Source organism: Choloepus didactylus, chromosome 1 (genome assembly GCF_015220235.1).
Source record: "Choloepus didactylus isolate mChoDid1 chromosome 1, mChoDid1.pri, whole genome shotgun sequence".
Taxonomy (NCBI): domain Eukaryota; kingdom Metazoa; phylum Chordata; class Mammalia; order Pilosa; family Megalonychidae; genus Choloepus; species Choloepus didactylus.
In genome coordinates, this window is record NC_051307.1 from 8,385,596 (window position 1) to 8,412,149 (window position 26,554).

The following is a 26,554-nucleotide window of genomic DNA, read 5'->3' on the forward strand; positions in this document are numbered from 1 at the left end:
ATGCCCCCTTAAAAAAAAAGTCAACACCCAGTAGTTTACAGAAAACACTTTATTCTACAGTGGTATTCTAAAAAAGATGGGATCCTTGTGGAAACTTCTGCTTTGGGAGGGATAAAGATCCTTGATAAAAGTACTTGCTTTCTGATTTTTTTTTGGTCATTTCATTGCTCATCAATGAAACAGACAAGAAAGAGGACATCTCAAATGAATTCTGATAAAAGGCTTGCTTGGGGGAGGTTGTAATTTGCAACTACAAGCTTAGCCCATTATGTGCATTTGATTTATCCACTAACCACACCACGGCAACCATAATGTTATTACTTAAGAAGTACATGAAATAGGCTAGTATATACTCTTCATTTGGAGTCAGACATTCTTTCATCTCTTTTCCCAGTCTCAGGTTTGTTAGAAATATTCCAGTTTATAAAAAGCTGATCAAATTAAAATTTTTTTATGCTTCTGTAGCAATGATGTGAAGCTTAAGTTGGACGTTGGATAGAAAAACACTTTTGTCGTATGAAGTATCACCATTAGAGTACAAGTAACCCTTTAAAAATAGAAACTAGAGATGAATGTTTTGAATCCGAACTGTATTATCTCCAAATTGCAATTCATACACTGATCCTAGAACACACACTGATCTGTGAGTTGTAACTTAAAGTGATCATCCAGGTGAACTATCATGGAGTACTACTACAGATAACATTTTTACACTACTGATGTGTTTTTGCCACCCCTCACCAGGGGATCCTTACGGGAAAGCAGCAATGCCTGCATCACTTAGTGCCTGTTTCCACACGTGACTGACCTAGCACATCTGAGATAGCAGGGCTGGGAGACCTGCTGAGTCCAGGGTTGAATGGCGGTAGATGACGTCGCCACGGATGTGTTAAGAGCAGCGCCCTCCAAAGTTCTTACGCTTGTGCCCTAACATAGAAATTGGACGTCTAACCCTGAATTACCCTGTATATATTTCTAAAACTTGTTTGTTAGTTTTCTCAAGGAGAATAAAGCACTTTATAATTTACCAAGATCTCAGTAATAAAATTATCACTGACTTAATGTATGTTTTTTTTTTTAATTTCCCACAATCACTCTTCCTCAGATTCTGTTTTGTCCTTATCTTATGTATTTCCCATTTTAAGGTCTAAAACTTGAGACACACAGCTTTAACAGGTTGAGATGCTACATACAATGTAATTTATTTCTATATTCTCTGCACTCCAGGTTTGATCATTTATTTGAAGTTTATTTGAAGTTCAAATGTCATTTTAAAAAACCTGACTTAGTTTTAATCTGCAGAATCTTAAATTCAATCTTAAACAGTTTTCTCTTATTTTGGATTACAAGGAAGCACTTATTTATAAAATGTCTTAAAGTTAGTATTTACTAGGTTTCTAGGTAAATTGTCAGTATAGGTAGTTCCATCACAACATCAAAATGAATTAATTGCTACAATTTAGTTTGTTACACAGAAGTTTTCTGTTGTTCTAGGATTTTATCCATGCTGTCCCACTGGATGTTGTTGGAGATGAATCAGTTGTCTATTTTTAACCTGTTTTTCAGCATGCAAATAGATGCAACTACTTGGGTGATATCAGTATAGTCTCATCATAATGTACAAATTTCACATTCTGATATATATCGTAATTTAAAATATATATTTAAAATTACGATGTTTTCATTTACCTTTTTTAGCATATTTATGTTTTAGCATTTGCCTAACAATCTGTTATAGATTCATATTGGATCTAGGGTTGATTTCTGGAGACAGTTCATAATAATTTCCTTAGGAAAAAAATTCTTTGATGTAAAAAACCCTGCACTTTAAGCCACTTACTTCCCACTTCACTCCCAAATTTTCTGTACATGAGACTCTGCAGAGCCCATCTACAAGAGAGGAGGGGATGCTGCAGGGGATTGCTCTCATGATAATCAGCTCAGCCTGCAGGAATGCAGTTTTTACAATGCCTGGTGACTTAATGAAATGTGATATTCTCAGAAATAGAATTTCACTGAAAAAGCCTGTGAATGGCTTTAAGTTAATTGGTAAAAGGGGCTAACAAGGGGCAGGGGAGGGGCCTGAGAGGATACAGCTTTTAGTGAAGTAGTTCCTAACCTATTTTGAGAGAACTCGTGTGGATCCTGTAGAAAGTACTCAGACTTGAACAATCACTTTCATAGACTTCAGGTAGAATCTGAAGGACTTGGATTTCTAAGAGGACTTTCCTCAGAATTCTCCCAATATTAACATGTCAGTCAACAGAAGCAGTTCTTGTCTGTACTCATTTGCTTTTATCAGTTTGGTGACAGAAGGGGGACATCTCCACAAAAGGAAAAAGGAGGTTGGTTGGTAGTTACTGCTACAGAATAAAAGTGTTACTTGATAGTACCTGACAAAAATCCCTATTTTTTAGTATTTAGTAGTTAAGAATATTACAGATGAGAGTTCTATAGATGTCAAGTGTGGTTATTCCAGTGATCTTCAACTGGCCTTATTGACTCCTTGAATGACGAGGAAACTTGATGCTGGGTCCTAGAAACACTCTCATACAGACTATTCTGCATCTTGAAGGTTTTAGTTGAGGATAGTAGTGGTAAGACTAGCCTGCCAACAAATAAGGCCTAAAATCCTGGGAGTAGTGAACTTCAGATGCATTTTTCTGAAAGAATACCATTTTGTCCTAGAAGAGTAACTGATTTAGACTTGTTTTTAAAAATTGAAAGTCTGGTTTGGAGGCACTGGTGAAAACTGAAATGACTGGAGTCCATCTGTGTGTGGGAAACATGGAGTAGCCACAACTCCAGTACGATCTCCTCCAAGCACCCTCTCTGGAAACTGCCTCAGTCCTTCACGCAGCCCTTACCTCTCCAGAGGGCTTTTTGCCCTACATTGCATCTGGTTAATCTCTGACAGCTTTTAAGCTTTCAATCAAAATAACTTCCTCAAGGGAAGCCTTCCTTGACTCTCTAGCCAAGGTTAGGTTTCCAGCTTATGCTGTCATAGCACCCTGCACTTTTTAGTCCTTAAGTCACCAACTGTATATTTATGTGTGGAATTATTTTAAGAATCTTTATCGTGATCCTCTGTGCACTCAAGAGCTGTGTGCCTGGTTCAGAGCTAATCACATAACTAGCTCAGAAAATAATTTGAATAACAAACTAGGATTTAATGATCCCACTTATATAAAATGTTCAAATATCTGAAGAAATGAATCGTGGATTAAAAATACATTTCATTTACATAAAACCAGTGTACAGTTCCCTTTTTTGTACTAGTTACCAATTTAACTTTTTTTTTTTTTAAACGAAGGTAATACTTGTCTTGGAATTTAAACCTTAAAAAAGATCTTTCTTGAAGCCAGAGCTGATGCTATTTCTTCTTGTTTAGGTTCTAGGAAAATTGTTTCAGAACTGGTATTTTAAAGTTGCTTAAGAGGATTAGAAATGATCCCCTAAATCTAAAACCTATATATGGTTCTATTACTTTTAAAAATTCTGATTTTTAGAAGTGCTTTCAGATTACCTGCTTTATGATGCTCAAGGTACCCTGTTCTTAAAAGTCTGCTACTGTTTGAAGTAACATTTACCATCAGATTAAAAAGTATGTTAGCTGGGAGGGACATTAAACAGCTTCTACGCCACGGCTTACTTTTGTAGATAGGTAAATGGAAGATTATATCAATGTCCAAAATGTGTAGTATCAATGACGATTGTCAATTATGTTTTAAAATTTATTGTTTAGGAATGTGAGTATTGTTGAGGAATGTAAAGTAGTAAAATCTTGTGTTACAAGATTTTTGCATTTACATGAATTTTCACTCATTTTTCAGAATCTGTTCCTAGAGACAGAGAACCCAATACAAAAATGAGAACATGTATGCATAATCAGAAGGATGCAGTGCAAATGCCTAGTGAAACTCTGAAAGCAAAAATGATACCTGAGAAAATTCCCCGCAGATGTGCTACTGTTGCTGCAAATAAAATAAGGATAATGAGTAATGTAAAAGAAACTATTTCAGGACCAGAAAATGTCTGGATTAGGAAGAGTAGCAGAAAACTGCCCCATCGAAATGCTTCTGCTGCGGCTAAGAAAAAATTACTGAATGTTTATAAAGAGGATGATACAAGCATAAATTCTGAAAGTGAAAAAGAACTAGAAGATGTTAATAGCAAAATGCTTTTCTTAAGACGGTTCTGATCCTGGAAAGAAAAAGCACAATAGTGACTCTGAAAATGTAGAAGTGGAATCTGAAAACAAACGGGGGCCACAAATATTAGCTGGCAGTTGCATTCTGCTTCTAGTTCTAAAGTAAATCCCTTGTTGGCATCTTTTGAGGAATTTTCTAAAAGCCATAAGTCAGTAGATCAGAGTGGGAGAAAGGCTTCCTCCAGCCAGCCCTTTTACAGACTACTCACTCCAGAGAATTCCTAGGAGAAAATGAGAGTGTGGAACCTGTAGATGGAGAGGTGAAAAGTGGCCTTTCATAAGATTACCATTCCTTTCCAGAAAACAAGGGCCTCGGAGAAATCTTTTGATTGCTTAGAAGAAGAAAAGCATGAGAAGTGTATAGAGTATGTAGGAAAAAATGTCAAAATCTCAACCTGATGCTAATTTAAGGGTTGTGCATTAGAATATGAAAATAAAGATCACAATGACTAAGGTGTCATTACTGATATTAGAGAAAAAATTAGGCACATTTCAACAGGAAATGACATTGAGCCTATTTGCTTTTGAACAAAGCAAACACCTTAGGTAAATTCAGTTTCTATAATTCATATCCCTAAAGGTGGGAAACAAGAACTTAAAACTAGAAGGGACGGGGAGGATGAGGATATTGATAACTGAGTTCTAAAGTAGAGTGTAGGATATAGGCAATTATAGAAAATCCATTGTCTTATTTTGTTTATAACATTGGAATTTATACTGAATGATGACCACTTGATATGACTAATTCAGGGAATATATATTTTTCTATTAAAGTTATAAATGTGACTATCACTTCTTCTCCTTATTCTACTTACATGTAGCAGTATTTAAAGAGACACCAAAATGTGCCTCATTAAGAGGCAGGTCTTAATTTTAATCAAAAGTAAAAAGTAGAGATTAAGACCAAATAGTATTTTAGATGATACAGTGAAATCCTCTTTCTTAATGTTTCTTCCTGGACATGTAAGCTATAGCACTTTAAAAGTTAGAACTTTATGAAAACTTTGATTAAATTTATTACAATCCCATCACAACAAACCTTCATGACAGCATGTCCAGGCTATTTCATTGTGGCCTTTGCCAGGATTAGACAATCTGGTTATGGTACTACAAGAATTTTTTTGCAGCGGAGTTCAATTTGTTGTTAATAGGTATTTGTTGAAATTAAGATCACTAGATTAAATGAATGTACTGTCAAATTTAACATAGTAATATGTCTTTGGAGAACTAAATTGTTAGGACCAAGTTGTTTTCCCATTTCAAAATATCTGTGAATATGAATAAATACAATATTAATATACGATTTTGATGTATAAATTTACAGAAGTAAAATATAGAAACCTAGGAGTTTCTATTCCATTTTTTTTAAATGATGAATGCATAATTTTTGGTTATACAGATAGACCAAGTTTCTAGATTACTTGAGAAATCTGTGGTTTCATGTCTTTCAAAAAAAAAAAAAGCCTTTTCTGTTTTTCTTTCAGCATAAGCCAGCATATTACTAACCCACAGAGTTTGTGTCCTTTGCTGTTTGCAGTTTCCTTTCATCTGAAATATGATACCAGTATCTTGTGAATATACAAATGAGAAAGGGAAGAATTCTCAATAAATTGCTAATATTTTTAGATGAATAGGGATTGGTTTTTGAGCGGTAACGAAATGGATAAACTTATTTTATTCCCATATTTATACTTAATTTCATAGAAATTTCTTATTGGATATATTATAATCTCAACAGATACCATACAATGAAAATATTTAAGTCTCAGTATTTTATGCAAAATTTTCTAACAATTTCAGTGTTATGAAAAAGTCTGAACTTTGAATTTATAATTTACCACGGTGGAATTCATTTTTGTCAGTACTTGGGATTGTATTCATCAGCTTTTCATAATGGATCCCCTTTCTAGTTTAGTATTTAATTTAAACATACATTTGCCCTTTTATTAATGCTTGCCCTAAATTTATTGTTACTACATGTAATCGTTTCTTTAAAATAACATTCTTGTAAAAATGTATGTAGAATTGAAATCATGGCCAAATGTATTAACATTACCCTATTTACAGTAATTTAAATCAGCTTTCTAGAAAATATTTCTTCATAACTTAATTGTGGAATCAAATTGAGGCTCTTACTGGTAAAAATGACTTATATTTTCAATGAAAGGTCTAAGATGGAGTGATGCCCAAACTTTTTATTCTGCAATTCATTTATTCTATGAACTTTCCTAACTGCAGGAGTCCTAATTAGTTTTAAATTATCATATTGGTAATTTTATATATTCAATCTCACTAAGGATACCCGAAGCTTCCTAAGCTCTTACTGGACAGTAATTTGGTTTTATTAGTTTGTATTTAGGTGTTAAATTGTTGCTTCAAAACAAACTTTTTTTTTAAATGGATGTGTAAAATTGCTAAATACTGACTTTATGTAAATGCCTTTCTTGATTATCATTTCTTCAAATCTTCAGTAGGCTAAGTTATTTCCGTCTAAAACAAGATGTTTCTAGCAACTTTGAGCATTTAAAAAAAAAAAGAGGCTCACCTAGACCCCCGAGGTAGTCATTAACTTGTGGCTATTTATTGACAGCCTTACAAAATGCAAAATAAATCCAGGAGATCTAGCACACTAAATCTAGCACAACTAAATCTAGGAAAACGGATTTTTATTTTTCATGCAATATTGGATATTTTCTTTTCAGTTAAGCTATGCTACAGTTCCTTTTTTCTCCTGCTTGGAATAGTGCTCCACAAACTGTCTTCCAGCTCCTTTTACGGAGGAAAACCAATTAAATATCGGAATGACATATTTTGCTTATTAATGAAAAGTTATTTAAAAACTAATTTTATATTAGTTAGAAATGGCCAAGTTTAAAAAAGGAAGTAACTATTTTTGCACAAATTTTTAAAAAGTCTTTTAGATCAGCTGGACTAACAGCAACTTTTGAAATGTGAAGTCCTATCGCCAGAGTAAAAGTTTCATTTTCATAACACCACGAAGCATTGTATTTTCTTCTGTCCTTCCATCGCCCTCCGTCCGCTGTGCGGTGGACGCTCCTGGCGTCCTGACGGCTGAGCCCGCCAACCCTCAGAGCGACGGGGCCAGCACCTACCTGAGGGCGGTCCAGGTCTGGAGCCGGGTGCTTAGCAAACTTCAATTCACCCGTGTCACTCCTGACCGAGAAGGAAAACGGGAACGGGTTGGAGGAAGGAAGAGATCCGCGGGCCGCTCCCGGAGATGTGCAGCCCGGGGAAGGGGCGGCTAAGCCCCCAGCTCCCCGAGTCGGTTACCTGCGGAATAAAGGACACCCCGTCCCCCTCAGGAACGCGCCGGCCCGGCCCCGCCACTGCGCCCGCCCTCCGCCCGCAGCGGATAGTCCTCTGGTTTCTCCGCCTCTGACCGTGGGAGAAAGGGCGCGCGCTTCCCGGGGCTGCGGGGCGGGGCGCCGGTGCGGGGCAGCTGTGCGCGGGGCGGGGGGCGGTGCCCGGGCCGGAGGGGGCGGGGCGCGCGCGTGCGCAGTCCCGCGGCGCCGCAGTTGGGCCGGGCGGGCCCGTGGGGGACGATGGCGGCCACGTTCTTCGGAGAGGTGGTGAAGGCGCCGTGCCGAGCCGGGACGGAGGACGAAGACGAGGAAGAGGACAGGAGGGAGACGCCGGAGGACAGGGAGGTCCGGCGGCAGCTGGCGCGGAAGAGGTGAGGTCCTGGGCTCGGGAGCCCGCGGGGCGGCGCGCCGGGCCCGACGCGCCGTCAGGTGCCGGGTTCCCCGCGTGGGGAAAGCGCGTTCAGTTCCCGCCCGGGCGGAGCCGAGTAGCGAGGGCAGGGCGCACGGTCTTTGCGGGCGGAGACCTGGTTCCAACTCCGGTTGTTGCCCCCTGTGCTCTGTGACCCCGTCCCCGTTCGAGTCTGTGTTCTTGAGGTGCTGCTTGCCAGGAGCCCGGCGCGCCCCGGCCCTCGGGGAGTCCTCCCCAGGATCCGGCCAGGCCAGCTTTCGCTGCGTTTGGTGTAGCCCTACTCGTGTTCACTTGCCGGTATTTTAGTTGAATCCTGAAAGTGAAGCCGTCTGGGGGAAGCTGGAGTCGGATATTTTATTTTAAAGAAATTGCCACCAAGGCTCTCTTGAGCATTTATTTGGGCTTGGTTTCTCTTGGACCTGTAAAATGATCTTTCCAATCTCGTAGACTTTTCTAGGGCTGCAGTGCTGTACTCGTGCCCCACGTTTGCCATATATTTGGTTCGTGAACGTTACGCCTACTCTTTTAGAACTTTTTTTTATCTTCCACCCCACATTATGTGTCACCATCAGGTGGATACTACATCTTTTCTTTTTATTATTACTTCCAAACACAAAATTTGGAGAGAATAGTAGAATGACCCCCGACCCATACACAACCATGTAAATTCAGTTATCACGAGCTAGCCACCTTCATTTCACGTCCCCTCACCCCTTGGTGAATCCCGGACACCGCGGCCCTGCATGCCCGTGTTCTTCGGAATGCATCTCAAACGATGTGGGCGTCTTCTTGTATCGTTATCACCTTCACAAAGTTAGTAGTACATTTTTGATACTTAATGCCCAGTACATGGTCTGGTTTAGCCAGTTGTCTCAAACAGGACATATTACAGTGGGTTTGTGTGAATCAGATTCCTAACAAGGAGCACGTATGACATTTAGAGGTTCTGTGTCTTAAGCCTTCCTTTTTTGCACCTGCTGAGAGTCATGTCCTTGGAAGTGTCCTACATTCTGGTTTGTCTGATTGCACCCTCTTGGTGTTAATTTAACACATGTATCTATCACCTGCGTTTCTTATAAATAGATGTTTGCTCTAGAGGCTAGCCACATTTAGGTTCAATATTTTTTTGGCAGGAATGCGTCAAAGATGATTTCTTTGTGTTTCTCCTTGCACACTGTGCCCAGTTGTCCCACTAGTTCAGAAGCTAAGGTTGATCCATGGGTTGTGGACAGCTAATGGCTTTATTTATTGGTTAGCATTGCCTGAATCCTTTTTTGTCCCTAGGATTATAAGTATGTTATTTATAAACTTAAAGTTTGCATTTTACCTATTATAGAATCATCCATATAATGCCCTTTTTATCATAACATAGTACTGATTATATTTATTTTAAGTTGCCTTAGTTTTATCTTTTGTTTTTGTGTTAGGGAGGTGCGGCTCCTTCGAAGACAAACAAAAACATCTTTGGAAGTTTCTCTCCTAGAAAAATACCCTTGTTCCAAGTTTATCATTGCTATAGGAAATAATGCAGTTGGTAAGTGAAAACGCAGACGACTAGACATTTTGTTGAAAGAACACAATCTAAAGCTACTTTTCTTTCAATGATAAAAGATTTCAAATGTTTGTTACTTAAGAAATAAGAAAGTCATAGTGGTGTAACTTTGCTTCTGAATAAAATCTATCCCCTGAATTTATTGCTCATGTGGCATTGTCTTTTTCATAAACTTAAAAAAATAAGATTTAAAGGAAATGCTCCTGGCTTCAGGAACTTTTCAGTGTGTGAAGGTATCCAAGTGTCCTTGTTTGGGCCAGGCTTGAAGGAGTGGAGAAGCCTGTGTAGCATGGTTCTTGAAAGTTTTTGAGTTAACCGAGTCTTTGAGAACGCTAAAAATGACAATAATAATAATAATTACATTTTCAAGTACTTAAATTCTAAGGGTTTTACACATATTGATTTGCTTGATGGGTTAAAGGTGGGGACTATTCTGCTAGAATGGTGTGCAAGTGTAAGCATACACACGATCATCTCCAGTTTCAGGGGGCTCACAGGCTCTGAGGAGAGCTTTCAGGAACCCCAGTTAAGATTCCTTTCCCTAAAAGGTAGCCCTCCCACTCTTAGAACTTGATATGTACTTGGCAAATAATTGTGGTCTCATTTATATAAAGTCCTTCTGGCCTAGAATCTTCAGTAGAGTGTTACTCCTTGAGAAGATGGTAAAACCTCCGTCAGTGAACCTGTTCTCAAGTCCTGACTTTGATATCATCTGTGCCAGGGTGTGGCCTTTAAATTCCGGAGGACCTCAGTTTCCTTGTCTGCAAAATGGTGGTGTTAGGTCTGTGTCTTAGAAATTTATGGGCTCATGTTTTGGGAGGCTAGGGGTCCAAAATCAAGTGTCGGCAAATCTGTGCTTCGACCCCTGAAATCTTTAGTGTTCTGGCGATGGCTTGCTGCAAAACTTGGGGCTCCTTGGCTTGCATCTCAGCCTCCTCACACGGCGATCTCTCCTTGTGTCTGCTCTTCAGTATCTGCTGACTCCAGGCTTCTGGCTTCTTTCTGAATGACTGCACCCAAGTTTCTTCTGCTTGTGAAGGGCTCCACTGACATGGATTGAGGCCCACCTGCTTCAGGCAGCCACACCTTAACTAAAGGTCTTGTTTCCAAATGGGTTCATGCCTGCAGGAATACGGATTACAAACATGCCTTTTGTTGAAGCCCATAATTCAACCTACCACAGTCTTGAACGTTTCTTTCAGCTCTAAAATTCTACAGTAACTTGACCTTTTTATTGGACAGAAAATGCAACTTGCAGAACAAAACACTTAACCTGTGTGAATTGTCTTTTACAGCATTTTTGTCATCATTTGTTATGAATTCAGGAGTCTGGGAAGAAGTCGGTTGTGCCAAACTGTGGAACGAATGGTGTAGGACAACAGACACTCTCCATCTGTCCCCCACAGACGCTTTCTGTGTGTTTTACCATCTAAAATTGAATCCGTCGGTATGTGAAATTTAACTTGTATGTTCACACAGTCGTTATTTACGCATTGTTTATATATTTGAATTCTGTGTTCATTTATATCTCCTTTGGAGCTGAGGAATTGGGCATTAATGTTTATATAAAAGTTAATGTGGGTTATACAGTGTGTTGGTGGAGTTCTTACGGGACTCGGAAATGACTTTAGTAGAAACAAACTGTAAGCATTAGAGATTTAAAACTTCCCAATGTTCAAGAAGTTATTTCGGCTGGTATCTTGAAACATGCCAAAAAGCATGTTTGCTCCGTGAGAGCAGGGCGTTCTTCTTTGTTGCTGCCTGCCCAGTAGTCAGTCAGTGCCTGTTGTGTACTAGACATTCAGTAAGTATTTGTTAAATTTTAGACACAGTTGTGTTGACATCAAGGTTTCATTTGTCCCTATTTTTTAATTTGTAAAATTTGAAAAACCCAACTGTTTATTTTGAAATACTTTCAAATGTAGAGGAGAATTACAAACATAATTACAAAAATAATACAAACCCCATACAGAGAACAATATACTACCATCCCCTCGATTCCAAGGTTCACCAATTTTGACAGTTTGCTACATTTGCTGTATCATTTTAGCTATCAATCTAAAATCCACTTGTCAATCTATTTATAAATCTATTTTCTGAGTACTTGAGGTTGCATACATCATACTCCTTGAACACTTAATACTGCCATGTACATTTCCTAAGAACAAGGATATTCACTTACGTTTCCACTTTAAGTGTAGTTATAAAGTTCAAGAAATTTAACATTGATATAAAACTGATAATTATATTCCAGTTTTTTCACATGTCCCAATAATGTCCTTTTGAGCCTTCTTTCCCTTGCTAGATCCCATCCGAATCATCTATTACTTTTACTTGTCATTGTCTCTTTAGTTGCTCTATTTTTTCAGTTGTAACATATACACATCGTGTTTTTTCCCATCTCAACCACTCCCAAGCACACCATCTGGTGGGATTATTTACATTCATACTGTTGCTATACCCTCACCACCATCCAGTACCCAAACTTTCCCATGTCCCCAGACAGAACCCCTACCCCCATTTTGCATTAAATCCCCATTCCCCACCCCTCACCCCCACCCCCCGGCAATCTGTACCCTAATTTCTGTCTCTGTGTGCTTGCACATTCTCCAGTATTTTCTTTGTAGTTACCATGGAGCATCCTAAATCTGTAATAACCTTGTTTGCTTTGATACCAACTTAACTTCCAGTGGCGTACACAAACTATGTTCCTGTACCCCTCCCCCCCCCAACTTTTATGTAGTTCTTGTCACAAATGACATGTTTATCCATTAAGAGTCCACAGCCACTGATTTATCATTACACTTTATGCATTTGCTTTTTAGATCCTGCAGGAAATAAAAAGTAGAGTTACACACCAAAAATACAGTAGTACTGGATTTATATTTACCCATGTTGTTACCCTTATCAGACATCTGTATTTCTTTGAGTGGCTTCAATCTATTGCTTACTGTTGTCCTTTCCTTTAAGCTTGAAGAATTCTCTTTAGCATCGCTTATAAGGGCCGGTCTAGTGGGATGAATTCCCTCAGCTTTCGTTTATCTGGGAGCATCTTAATCTCTCCCTTGTTTTTGAAAGACATTTTGCCGGATACAGAATTCTTAGTTGGCAGTTTTTTGCTTTTGCTTTGGGCACTATAAATATGTCGTCCCACTGCCTTCTTGCTTCCATGGTTTCCAGTGAGATGTTGGCATTTATTTATTTATTTATTTATTTATTTATTTATTTATTTATTTATTTATTACTGGGCATTTAATCTTATTGAGGCTCCCTTGTACGTGACATGTTTTGTTTCTTGCGGCTTTCAGACTCTTTGACATTCTCCAGTTTGATTACACTATGCCGTGGTGTGGGTTTGTTTGGGTTTACCACGCTTGGAGTTCATTGAGTTTCTTGGATGTGTGTCTTCATGTCTTTAGTTAAATGTGGGAAGTTTTCAGCCATTATTTCTTTGAATATTCTCTCTGCTCCTTTTTCCTTTTCTTCTGAGTCTCCCACACTGCATATACAGTTGATGGTGTCCCACAGGTTCCTCAGGCTCTGTTCACTTTTCTTCATCCTTTCCTCTTTTTGCTCCTTAGACTGGATGATTTTACTGGTCTTATCTTCAAATTCACTGATTCTTTCTTCTGTCGGTTCTAATCTGCTCTTGGAAATTTTTAATTTGTGTTACTGTATAATAGGATATCCCACTTCTGATCCTCCTCATTGATGGTTTCTAATACTTTAATCTTCTCTGTTGCCTGGGCCATCACTTCCTGTTTCTTTGTTTGGTAATCTTTTGTTGAAACTGGGACATTTTGATATTTTATGTTATTGCTGGAATTTAGACTCTCAGGAGTCCATTTCTTAAGCTTCTATTAAGTAGTGTTATGACAGAGCTTTCCTTGATGCTAGGAACTAACCAAAAAAAAAAAAAAGAAGACACGAAACAAACATAACACTTTTCCTATCCTTTGCAGAATGACTTGTGTGAGTGCTCTCCTTCAGGGCTTATCCATACAGTGAGTTTAGAGAACAGCTCGAGGCCAAAGCATGGTGGCCTCCCTGATGCTTCTCAGCATCTTGTTTGGGTATGTGCATGAGGCCCTGGGAAGTCTCTGGTTTCCCGGGTAGGAACGTCAGTCCTGGGCTCAGTCCTCTGCCTCGGGCGACACGACTTGACTGCTTTCCCACAGCATTTTGTTGGAGAGCCCTGTAAGCCACCTCTCCATGCAGGGCATGTTCTCAGACAGCAACTCCCTCAGGCCACCACCAAACAGATTGGGTTGGACAGATTGGGTCACTCTGCCCCATCTGGAACCGGGACCAGGGATCTGCCCTGGGAGATCAGACCAGCTCTGTACCGAGCCTCTGAGTGGGGGGAGGCCAGTCAGGGTGCCACTAGATCCTGAAGCTCGTAGGTGGCCTTTTCCTTGATTCAGTGCTCACCTGTTGCTGCACTCCTTTCACTGTTTCCTGGAGCTTTGAGAAAGATATTTCTTCCTAATCTGGCTGGTTGTTCCAAGCTTCTGTGGGGGGATGGAGCCCTGAAGTGTCTCACACTGCTTTCTTGATCGGGGAGGGACTCCGTCCAGAGTTTCAAGTTACAGAAGATACCTGTGGTTGATGCAGAGCACTTTCATTGGATTGCACTTGTGATCCTAATCTTGGGTTCCTTCAGAGAATGTGGCTCGCTGGGTAACTTGGGACACAAATCAGGCAGGTGAGGCGGCCACACAGGTGCCCACCATCCGCATGTGCAAGAGAGCACCATTCCATACTGTCAACACCTGAGCAAAGGCCAGGCAGGAATTCCATGCTATCGTAACGTTGTTTACTTCAAAAGCTAAGGACCCAGCATTAGCCTTGAAAACTGTAAAATTTGCTTTTATATTTGTAGTTTGTTTTCAAAACACATGGTTCCTTGTTGCATAAGTTTTCATTTGCATAAGGAGTTTGATAAATACCTGATTCTTGTTGATAAATACATGTTCTTATTTCTTAATAAGGAAACTAAGCGTGTTCTCATATCTGGTCCTTAGTGGAAAATTTCACTTTAGACTAGATGGTGGAGGTCAAGTTGGATACATTTCTCTTACTGTATTTGTTGTTCCATTTATTGGTTAGCTACCTCTTGATGATCCAGAGCCTACTTGTGTAGTTACATATATCCAGACTTCTTTTTCTTCTTCTCTGCTACCCCCAGGCCCTTTTTCCCCCCTCCTCTACTTTCTTCGGGTTATTAAGTGTTACATTCCTGGTAATATTTTAATGGAAGAGGTTGTTGAGTTGTATGGCTGGCATCTTTTAGTAATAATCCCAAGTCTAAGAGAAGAGAGTTGTATGGCTGGCATTGTTTAGTATAATCATCAGAAGTCTGCCCCATGCTTTTATAACATCCTGGCATTTCACATTATTTCATTTCTTAGTCTTGGAGCATGTGTTCTGGAACTTGGTTTCTAAAGTAACACCATCCTTAACAAGCATCAGCAGTGTTTTAGGTATCAGCTAAATGTGATAGTACAGAATGCTTATGTTTTATAGAGTACCTATTTTGAGCGTAGTCTTCACAATGTGTGACCCCCAAATGGGCAGGAGGACTGGTGATATCCCCGTTTTATAGGAATCCTTGTAAAAGGTAGTACTTGTTGGTGGGATGCCTCAGTATCTTGTATGACACCTCTTGTGGTTACTGTGCCAGTATATACTTTATTCTGATATTAAATGCCAGGAGTGGCTCAACTCTTAATGTTTAAGGAGAAGTAAATAGGCATTAGCGAATTAAGGAAAATAAGTGTTATATAGGTGTTACGTTAGGAGTCACTGTGTGTGCATGCTGACAGTTTGGGGTGTGCATAAAATTTATTTGGCTTGACAAAACCTCGGATTTGATTTTTCAGGTTCTCCTTTGTCAGTGCAGTTGCTACATTGCTGAAGATCAACAGTACCAGTGGCTGGAAAAGGTAAACGAGAAAAAAAAATCCGGTAAATGGTTAGGCTACCAGAGCGGCCAATATATTTTTTTTTTCAAAGTATGTTATATCTATCTATATCTCTATCTCATCTATATCTATCTATATCTGTGTATCTATATCTATATATCTAATCCCACTACGGTCCTGGGAGGGCGAGCTGGCAGCTTCCCTCATCTTCCCCCTCGAAGGCTGTCCGCTAAGCACCTGAGAATTGAGTTTTCTTGGGAAAAGGGGGCTGGTACCAGCTGTCAGGGCCAAGGCAATAGTGAGAAGTTCAGTTCTCAGCTCTTTGGATGAATTGTGTAAAACATTTCTTTTAAAAGACACGAGGTCAAAAATATTAAGAAAAACATCAACAAAATCTGGAGGGCTGCCTTTTTTCTCAAAGGGCAAAGTTTGTGGGGTGGTGGGGAAAGAATTGAGGGCCCAGAACCATAACTGCAGAGAAAGATAGATGCCTTCAAAACACGTCACCTTCTTAAGCTGTCCTGCTGAAGTAGCAAGAGGTAGGGGTGACTGCTCGAGTAGGAGTCCCAGGCGGCCCCTCCAGTGGGGCGGGTCCTACTGTGCGCCCCCCCGCGGGCCAGAATGCCAGGCGTTCGGGCAGCTGTGGGGGGCGCCGAGGGCACAGGACACTGCCTCGGAGCCAGAGCTGCTTTCCGGACCGCCTTCAGTCTGGAGAGATGCTGAGTTAGCTACCAGCTTGTCTCCTGAGGGTGACCATTTTTAAAGGGCGCAGTGTCTTTTCATTTAAAGTCACACACACAAACCCCAGGTGGGGGAGATGCATTTGCCACTTTTTTCTCAAAAATCTAGGAGGAGTTTGTTATAGAATATAAAAAATTAACCCAACCTATTTAATAAATGTAATCGGCGTTGTGTTAGGTATTTGTAGGTCATAGAAGTATTAAGCATAGTTGGATTCTTCCCACGCAGTTCATCATTTTGTTTGAAAGAAAAAAAGCAAAACACAACAGAAACGTATCATGGCCAAAGGTCAAAATCCTCAGTGTGGACTGATGGAGAGGCAGGTGGGAAACCCTCGGGGAAGTGAGGTGTGAACTAGAGCCAGTGTTCTAGGAACAGGCACTCGGGTCCCACTCAGCCCAGACTGTCCCTATCGCTGTGTTTCCTCACATCACTTTCATTTTTCTTAGTATTAGGCATGAATTGATTGGATCCTTCAGTTGGCAAATGCACATTGTATGTGCTCAGTAAAACAGATTTGCTAGTGAAGGGTTTAACCCAACCAGGAATTTTACAGAGTAATCATAATTTTGGCAGTTGTACTTTATTTTTAAATGAAGTAGATCTTAAGGCTTGAGACCCTTACCATGCATCTTAGCAACACGTCAGCTTAAATCTTAGCTTTGTTTTTATACAGGTATTGCATTTTAAATTCATCAGAAATAAGAAATTTGGTGTACACCCCCGGCTCAGTGTCCTGGGCAGCCGTCACCAAGCACCACAAAGTGGGTGGCTTCGAACAAGAGAAATTGACCGTCTCGCTGTCCTGGGCCAGGAGCCCGAGGTCACAGTGTGGCCGGGGCAGGCTCCCTCCGACGCCCGGGGCTCGTGGTGGCTGCCTAGGGTCCAGGGCGTCCTTTGTGGCCTAACCTCTGCCTCAGCAGGACCAGCTTTTCTCTCTGCTGCCCAAATGTCTTCTATCGAAGGACACTAGTCGCCTTGTTTTAGGGCCTACCCTAGTCCACACTTGACCTCGTCTTCATTGAGCATCTTCGAAGAGCCTGTTTCCAGATGGGCTCATTCACGGACCAAGTTTAGAGTGGAGCATGTCTTTTTTTAAAAATTATTTTTATTTAAAAAAATTTCCCCCCCTGCAATTTTATTGAGATACATACCGTACCGTCATCCACAGTCTACAAGTTCACAGTACCATCATATAGTTGTGCATTCATCACCACAGTCAGCCCTTGAACACATTCAGTACTCCAAAAAAAAAGAATAAAAATAAAAGTAAAAAAGAATGCCCAAAACATCCCCCCCTCCTACTATTCATTTGCTTTCTGTCCCCACTTTTCTACTCATTTGTCCCTACACTGGGTAAAAGGAGTGTAAGCCACAAGGTTTTCACAATCACACAGTCACACCATGTAAGCTACAGTTATACGATCATCTCCAAGAATCAAGGCTACTGGATTGCATGGACATGTCTTTTTGGGGGGCATGTTTGATCTCTAACAACCTCTTTTAAACCAGATTGACATACAGAAATTTACTGCCAGTTGTTAAATGTGTTTCATTAAATGAGAAGTTGTAAGCCTCTGGATAATTATATACATGATTTTGTGTTCATGTATGTATGTGTATATTTCTAGGGAGAAGGTCCATAGCTTTCATCAGATCTCAAAATGTTAGGAACTGCTGGATTAATTTTTTTTTTTTTAATGTAGGATGACTGCCATGTCAAAGATATATTCCATTATTTTTGTCTTATGGAAAAAATGAACACCTTTTCTCTCCCAGACTTTAAAATATATATGTATATGTGTGTGTGTATGTGTGTGTGTATGTGTGTGTGTGTGTATATATATACATACATATGTATATATGAAATTAGCCATTTCCAAGACATTTTTAATCCCCAATTTTTTTCCGAGGGGCACTCTGGTTGGTCCATGTCAGTCACATAATCACATAATGCTGATAAATTACACACAGACTAGCAGGTGTCAAATTTTGTGGATTGAGACCTTAAATTATTAGTAGGAGGGTGATAAATTAGGCCTTTTGAGTCATGTTATTATCTCTTAAATGGGATGTACCTTGAAACAAATGTAAACAGTGTTAACTTTTTGTGTGTATTTACAAAGCTGTGATAAAATGAAATTAGTCTTACCAACCATTTATGACACATAACATAAAATCTTAAATTTATTGTTATTCTTTGAAAATAGCCATTTTCTTCTCTTCATAAAATATTTTCCTGTAAAAGAAGGGGAGCACACTCCGTCCTCAGTGTTCATGCAAAAGGAAGTTTTATTCTACTCATTTCTACAAGTTTTTATAGCATACAAGGTAGTTTCCTGCGTGACTGTTTTCAGGTATTACAGGGAGGGTCCATTTTTTCTAATGCCATAAGGTGTATTTACATATCTTTAGTCTCAAGGGACAATTTCTTTGGGGGCTAGACGGGAAACAGCAGGGGCGGGAGACAGGAGCATGGAAGGAGCCCACCAGGAGCTCAGAGACTATTCCCTTTTCTAAATTGCAGTCCGCCTTCAGACATGCAAAGCTTTTGGCATTTTCCTAGCCCAGTGCCCGCCTTCAGACATCTGGAGCTTGGGGAGGCCCTGCTCTATAGTTTGTTGAGCCAGGGGACCTTCCGTGTCTCCACATCTCCCCCCTTTTTTATGATTACAATTTGGTGTAGTGACATAAAACTTATACATAGGGATATCATGGGGGTTCTGGGAACAGGTGCCACATCTTCTTAGGCTGGTTCATTTGCACTGGAGTTAGCTTTGGGAGGTATCCTCTTCGTACAGTTGTTACAGCAGCATTGGTCCTCTGGGAAGCAGGACGGTGGGCTCCAGGGTTCCACTGGGCTGTTTTTTGACAGATAACCTTTTAAAAATAACTGAAATTATAATTGTTAGTATTATATTGTTGTTTGATGTTATGCACATTAGGAACCAAAAGAAGTTTAGAAGTTTTTAATTTTTATAACATTGTCTAAACATTTTTCTGCAACTTATACTATACTGCATGAATTTAATCATTTTTTAGTAGCTTATTTATTTTTTTAAGGTGAAAGAATAAATTCTTTTTAACTGCTGGGAATAAAAAGATATTCTTTAGAGTTTGACCTTGAGAAAGTAAAATGTTAAATGTGATTAGGTTTGAAACAGTATACATATATATATATATATATATATATATAATTTAGTTAAAGTTAAAGAAAAGACTTAGCTTTTCTAAAAGTGAGAAGACAGTATTTTTAAACAACTAAGGACATGATAAACTTAACATATGTTGAGTGCAAGAAGTTATTTTGATAAAAGAGACTTTTTGCATTTTACACTGATTACTTGGAAAAACACTTTTATAACATTTGTTTAAGAAATAACACCTTAATCATTTAAGGAAACCTTTTTTTTAATAAAAACAGCAGGAGACCTTAACATGATGAGCTTGCAGTACAGTGAGGAATGTTTTATTTTTATGAATTATTAGGCACATACCCACAACATTGAATATTAATTACTGCTTTGGGTGGTGGTTAAAATATTTAATGTTATTTTGGTCTATAAAACCACCTTTTTTTCTTTAAGTTGTGAGGTTTTATTGTTAAGCAGTGTTATTACTAGTTTTTACTATTTTTTTTAACTTTGACCACAGAAATAATTGTTTTCACAAACTTTTTACAGCTTTTTGTATTTATCTTTTAACCTTCACTACAGAAATAAATTTCCCACTTTCTACAAACCTTCTACAACTTTCTGTATTCATCTAAGCTTTATCCCACATTTTTATCCTTCGCGGCATTATTTTACATTTCTAATCAATCAGTCATTTAGGACAAAGCTACTTGCCTTTTTTTTTTCTTAATTAGAAAAACATTTTTTATACCTTCTATACAGCATGCTGTTACCACCAAAAGTAAACTTCTTAGAATGATGCTAAATATTTTAAAACAAAACATTCTTTATAGAGAGAGGGAGTTAAAGTTCTCATTATTAGATTCCTTAGTAGAGATACTATTTTATGACACTGGTTTTTCACACAAATGCAAACTGTGCAAACTGCACAAAATTTAAAAGGAGAACTAGAAATCTGGGGTTACGGTTAGTGGGGCACTCAAACCCACTGAGTTTGCATGCATGAACCTTGGATTAACTTAATTAGCTTTACTACACAATAGACTAATTGAAATAAAAGAAAGCAAAGTGAAGACAATAAACAAAAAATTACGCACTTACCCAGCACAGGGAAAGTGTGAATTGTAAAGCTACCTTAACTCAGATGTGTTTGGTGTGTGTTTGTGGCAGGCACTTTCATCTGGACTTCCTAGTCCTGGTACTCCAGGAAAAATTTCTGGGCAACTTGTTAAGCATAATGGGGTAAAAAAAATCTCTAGCTAATGCTGCCTGTGAAGACAGCATTGCAAAACTGGTGCAGCACTTTTAAGGAGGGAAGGCAGCAGTGGTGGGGATAAAGGAGGAAAGGGAGGGAGCAAGGCTATAGTCATTTCCCCACTGCCTTTATCGGCTGGCAGTATGGGGACTGAGGGCTTGAGGGGTGGGAGGCATTTATCAGAGAGAGTGGTGGTTTCTCTTTCAGGGACCTCAGTTTTAGAACTCTCAGTCTCGGCAATATGAAGAGGGGCCACAGCAGTTCCAATAAGAGCCCATGTAGTAAATGTTTCAGAGGAAACTTTTTGTCCCTGCTCAAAGTGGCACTTTAAATTTTGTCCAATGCACTCCCACACATTTAAGTCTAATATGCCTTCCTCAGGAAACCAAGGGTTATTTTGAACAACATCATACAATAAAGAGTACAAATTATTTTCTGAAACAAGCTTCACTAGCCTGCAGCAGCCATTGTAAAACTAAAACACACCGGCACTGGGGAACACTGAGAGACTGACCCACATCGTTGAGTGGCTGAAACTTCTGACCCACCGCGAGACAACTCGCTTGTACTTACTGTGCAGCTTCCAAACATCATAGTCAGGATTGGTGAGCCTCACACGGGGCACCAGTTGTGAAAGAAGGGAGCCCACTCCGTCCTCTGCGTTCCTGCAAAAGGAAGTTTTATTCTACTCATTTCTACAGGTGTTTATAGCATACAAGGTAGTTTCCTGCGTGACTGTTTTCAGGTATTACAGAGAGGGTCCATTTTTCCTAATGTCATAAGGTGTATTTACATATCTTTAGTCTCAAGGGACAATTTCTTTGGGGGCTAGACGGGAAACAGCAGGGGCGGGAGACAGGAGCACGGAAGGAGCCCACCGGGAGCTCAGAGACTATTCCCTTATCTAAATTGCAGTCCACCTTCAGACATGCAAAGCTTTTGGCGTTTTCCTAGCCCAGTGCCCGCCTTCAGACATCTGGAGCTTGGGGAGGCCCTGCTCTATAGTTTGTTAAGCCAGGGGACCTTCCGTGTCTCCACATTTTCCAATAAGTTGCAGTGACTTGAAGTCTACACCTTTCTCTCTAAAATAAAATTAGCTGCTTTCTTTGTTTACCTCACCGGAGACTTCACAAAGCTCTTCAGGTTTCAGGAGAGGACGTTGAGTTCTAGAGAGATTGAAATGTGCCCTGATTGTAGTAGAAGCGGTCGAGTGGAACTCCAGGCTGACGGGAGGCTGGGGGCATGGGGTGGGGGCTGCACACGCAGGTGCTTGCCATCAGGTGGCTGTTGGGTTGGAGAAGAGTCCTGCTGGTGCCCAGGCGGCAGCTCTGTACTGATGACAGACGAGCACCGTGACCTGGAGAAGAGCTGACCCCTGGAAAGCCAGACCCAGGGCATGGGGCCGGCAGGGCGTGTGTCGTGTTCCTCTGGGGCACGTGCCTTCCACTCCTGCCAGGCCTGAGAGCACTGTGGGCGGTGCTACGGGAGTAAGGAGAGGATTGTTTCCATTCTGCAGCAAAATTACAAGTTCAATTTTTTAATTCAAAATCAATTTTGTGTTAGGTTTTTGGCTCTTGTACAAGGAAGAACATGCAGATAACCATTCTCACCTGTCGCCACGTCACTGACTATAAGACTCCAGAATCTACTTGCAGCCTCTCTTCTCCCTTCCTGAAAGCCCTTAAAACAGAGAATTTCAAAGACACTGTGTGCTGTTCTCTTCTGGAACAACCAAACATCGTGCATGATCTTCCTGCAGCAGGTGGTGTTAAAATGCAGTGTGCCGTTACTTATGGCTTATGCTTGATCGATAGTCATTTCCTAGGCCTCTAGAGATCTTTCAGATAGTTGATAAATGATGACTGTACCAGTGTATGGCTCTCACCCCTCAGTGTCCATCATTATCAGTACATTGTATTTGGTTTGAGCTTTAAAGTTTTCCAGATACACTGACAGTTACGGTCAGGCAGCTCAGATTCCCTAGCTGTTAGGTTTCAAGGGTGCTTTATTCTCACAGTCTCTGATAACTCACAATGCAGCCAATGATGTAAATTGTTTGTATATGAAAAATTGATAAAGTTTAATGATCAAAATAGAAAATTTCAGATACTGAAACTTGACTTTAATATTTTTTATTACTGTCATTAATTATAGTTCAGCATCATGTCAGAAATAGATTGCCATTTATTTTTCAGTAGTTAATATGGCATATAACTAATTGTTATTTGTTAATAGTATTAAGTTCTTTTTTTTTTGCCTTTAAATATTAAGTTTACTGCAATGAGAAATGGCTAAATATTTCACATTATACACAATATATTCATTACTTATAAATAATTTACTTTATTATAGTCAGCAAGATTTTAATGTTTTGACTATTCAAAATATGCTCAGGAAATGCAAAATAAATATGTTTACAAAAGCAAGCCATTATTTATGTTGCATTTGAAAGTATCCATTCCAAATTGGTTCAAATGGTACTAAATGCCTTGATTAAAAGAGGTAACAGAGACTTGACTATGTTTAAAACCAGCCTTTATTATTTAAAGGGTGTTAAATTTTAAAATTGTAAAATAGTAAGCTTTTTTTTTCTTTTTCCTTATATATTCATAGTTCTGAGTTACTGTCAAGTGTGGAAAATTCCAGCAATTCTATACTTGTGTTATACTGATGTAATGAAATTAGACCCAATTACAGTTGAAGCTTTTAAGCCTATACTTTCTTCCAGAAGCTTGAAAGGTTTGGTTAAGGTAAGGTTTCAACTCATTTAAACTAATAGCTGAATTTATTATAACGAACTTATTAATAAACTTAAATATGTGGCATCAGTTTAAAACGTAAGCAGCACTGTCTTCTCAAGGTAAAGTTTGAAGTTGGTGATTTGAATTTGAATTTTGTATCTTGAGATTCACTTCTATAATTTGATGTGTGTTTGCTTCATGTGTAAGAGGTTAATGCACTGCAGTTGAATCTCAGCTGTCAGTGTAGAAAGATGTTTCTACTGTTCTAGAATTTTCTGTAACTAATACACTTGCAAGGTTGTAATTTTTGAAAAGGCACTTTGGAGCAGAGGGTGGATCATATTTTCTCGTGTTATTCATCTAATTTTGTGTGGGACTGGATGTGTGAAAATGACAAGATTATGGAGTAAACCTGTCCTTTGTCTACAGTCAGTTTTTATTTGGGGGCTCCTTCCCCCCCAAAACACACATAGGAACACATATGCAAGAAGTCTCACCCGGCATTTCACCCGGTTTGGGGACTCCCCTCCTTTCCCTAAGAGATTTGCTGGAAGTCCCCGAATCCCGGGTTTAAGAACTTCTTGCCTGAAGGACGGAGAGCCTGACAGCGCTGTCCCGCAGCCCTGCTGGGTGGTGGCGTGGCCGTGAGCGCTGGGAAGCACTCTGGCGGTGCTGGCGCTGGCTGCCGCGCCTGGCGAGTACCGTTGGTTTCCTCACCAGGCGCTCGGCTCCTCCCGGGGCTGACCGTGGTTTTTCATTTTCGTATCCCCAGTTTGTCGTGTACCTGGCATGTAGAAGAGAGCCCTCCGTAACCACAAAACTCAGAAAACTCTATAATTTAACACACTTCAAAGGTACCATTCAAATCAAGACTCAGGTAGTTTTCTGCCAAATCGAGTTCTTCTGTGTTGGCGTCTCTTTCCGAGTAAGCGCCGGCTGGGGCCGCGTTAGCTCGGGAGTGACTGCCCTGCCGGCCCGCGGTCGGGGATCGGCTGCCCCTTGGCCCGGCGCACAGGCGCCTCCTAGACAGTCGGACTTACTTGGTGGTTGTAAACCATTTGTCCCATAGAATTTAAGTCAACGTTAAGCTCTTAAGGACATTCTTTGAAGGGAAAATCTAAGTAACTTTGTTTAGCCTTTTCATTTCTTTGAACATAACGACTTGCCGGAGGGTGCAGTGGCTGTTTTGAGAAGTGCTGTTTTCCTAGTGGCCACATACAGCCGTCCTGTTAGCACGGAGTTTCTTTCCTTTAAAAGTGGTATTTTTTCGACAAAACGGAATGGTCTTGGGTGCGTCCTCCGCGGACACCGCAGTGATGGGGCTCAGCGCCGCCGTCCAAGGCGTGGTGGTGGCCGTGCGGGGAGACCCGGAGGGGCAGGGGCAGGGGCGCGCGGGCGGCCGTGGCCCCCTCGGAGCTCCGTTGCGAGTGCCATCCTTTGTCTTGGGGATTGGGATGTGCAAGTTACTTTTAACTGAATTCTTGGTCTTACTGTATTCTTAACACCTTTCTCCCCCTCTCTTTCCAGAATATTCCCCAAAGCACAGAGCTACTGAAGAAATTGACGACAACAAATGAGATTCAGAGTAACATTTACACCTGATCCCAAAGGTGGTTTTGTAATATGTATCACCCCTCCGTTCCTTGAAGGGGAGCACCTTGCACTGTCCTTTAGGTTATTTGGGGGGGGGGGGGGGTTGGATGGTGATAAAAAACAAACTTTAAAATTCATTTTGGTTTCATTTTTCATTTATTTTTGTACCATTCATAACTGCACTAAGCCAGATGTTTTTCTTCTGTCCGCTGGGTGGGAGTATTGTTTGATTGGAATATTTTAAGGTAACAATTTTTAAACAGCTGCAGATAGATAACAGATATACAGCAAAGTAAGTGAAATTTTGTGTACAAATTGTGTTTGATGTCTAAAAGCTGTTGAATCTAGTGGTGATTCTTAATATGAAGTTTCTGAATATTTAAAAAGTTCTACATTTTTTTTTTGTTGGATAAAATCTGATGGTAAAGTAACAAAATTATGTATTTGCTCAAAATGAAATAAGAAATTTGTATTTCATCACTTTTCAGTAACGTCTGACAGGTAGCCTCTGCACCCAAGTTTTGCCAGGGCTCTTGCTGGGTTAACTGCCTGGCCTAGTGCTAGCTCTGCTGCAGTAGTGTTTCAGCAGTAGAATTGAAACATGAATCCATAGTACCCGCACCACACAAAACCACAAACCAGATGGCCTTAGTGAAACTAAGTTTTATATTGGTGAAGGGAGAAATGCTTCTTACCTCTTCTTTCCTGCTTTCCTTTTAGTTATTGAATCCTTTACATGTTTTAGGTTTAGATGATTTACCCATCGTATTTTTAGATTCAGTTTGTTTACCGTTCTTGTTGGTAGTTGGAGGGGGGGTGGGAGATACTCTGTTTTCAACCTCCTTCTCAAGTAAACTTGGTTTCATTTGCCATCATCACATTTGGAAGTCTTGTGCATGGTGCATTTTTTATGGATGATGATAGAAATTGAAGCATTTTCCTTGTTGCAAAAAAGTACACATCCATTCAGAAATGGGTTTGCAAGGCCATAAGGTGAACATTGTAAGACCCAGGACCTTGACCCAGTGGGAGCTGTGCTGAGGTGGCAGACGAGAAGTGATCTCCGCAGAGAGTGGACCATGTTCACACTCCAGGTCAGCCCCTTTGGCCAGGGGACCTTGGGCAGATGGCTTACAGCTCTATGGGCCTCAGTTTCCTCAGCTGTAACCTGTAAATAATACTGAAGACAGGATTTTATTCACTGGGTGGTCATTAAAATTTAATGAGTTAATGTAAATGTGCTTAATGAGAAAGATTCTCTGCAACCTGTTGAGTTGTGAGAATAAATGCATAAAGATGCTTTCTAAGGACTGTGGATGTGGTGTTTCCATATCCACATGCCTTTGTATCTCAGGAAGGAGCCACAGGAGTGGCTTTCTGGAGCAGCCTCATTCTTCATCCCTCTTGGGTTCTGCGCTCACACTGACTCAGGAACAAGCTCTCAGCAATGCACAGTGGCTGGGAGTGGAAGTGGTTGGGGGAGGTCTTCATCAGGGTTGATTCTGGAAAAGGCCATGTGTTGGGGATTGACCCATGTCCCCCGCAAGGACATGTTCACGTCCTAGTCTGTGGTCCTGTGGGCATGAGCCCATTGAGGTCTTTGAAGATCCTATTTATATGAGGCTTTATTGAATCACAGTGGACCTTAATCCATACAATGAGTCCTTATAAG

The 26,554-nt window shown here is 40.2% G+C and overlaps 2 protein-coding genes across 6 annotated transcripts in view; both read left to right on the forward strand.

Annotated features, from left to right (window-relative positions):
* LOC119530640 (bromodomain and WD repeat-containing protein 1-like) overlaps positions 1–4,996 on the forward strand; it is a 146,824-nt gene extending 141,828 nt beyond the window's left edge. For all 3 annotated transcript variants that reach the window (XM_037831537.1, XM_037831534.1, XM_037831540.1), the window contains exon 34: positions 3,834–4,996. In XM_037831537.1, coding sequence (XP_037687465.1) covers positions 3,834–4,201 — 368 coding nt within the window. In that variant the 3' untranslated portion in view covers positions 4,202–4,996. The remainder of the gene's footprint in view (positions 1–3,833) is intronic.
* Positions 4,997–7,743: 2,747 nt separating this feature from the next.
* On the forward strand, positions 7,744–25,016 carry PSMG1 (proteasome assembly chaperone 1). 3 transcript variants are annotated; one of them, XM_037831545.1, is made up of 7 exons: positions 7,744–7,904; positions 9,370–9,476; positions 10,820–10,941; positions 15,377–15,439; positions 22,112–22,310; positions 23,162–23,298; positions 24,817–25,016. In XM_037831545.1, the coding sequence occupies exons 1-7, from the start codon at positions 7,774–7,776 to the stop codon at positions 24,889–24,891; spliced, it is 834 nt and encodes a 277-aa protein (XP_037687473.1). In that variant the 5' UTR covers positions 7,744–7,773; the 3' UTR covers positions 24,892–25,016. The 3 variants fall into 3 exon arrangements, with proteins under 3 accessions (XP_037687473.1, XP_037687472.1, XP_037687474.1); XM_037831544.1 differs by having other exon boundaries at positions 10,790–10,941; positions 24,817–25,009; XM_037831546.1 differs by lacking the exon at positions 9,370–9,476 and having other exon boundaries at positions 7,774–7,904; positions 10,790–10,941; positions 24,817–25,006.
* The last annotated feature ends 1,538 nt before the right edge of the window (positions 25,017–26,554 follow it).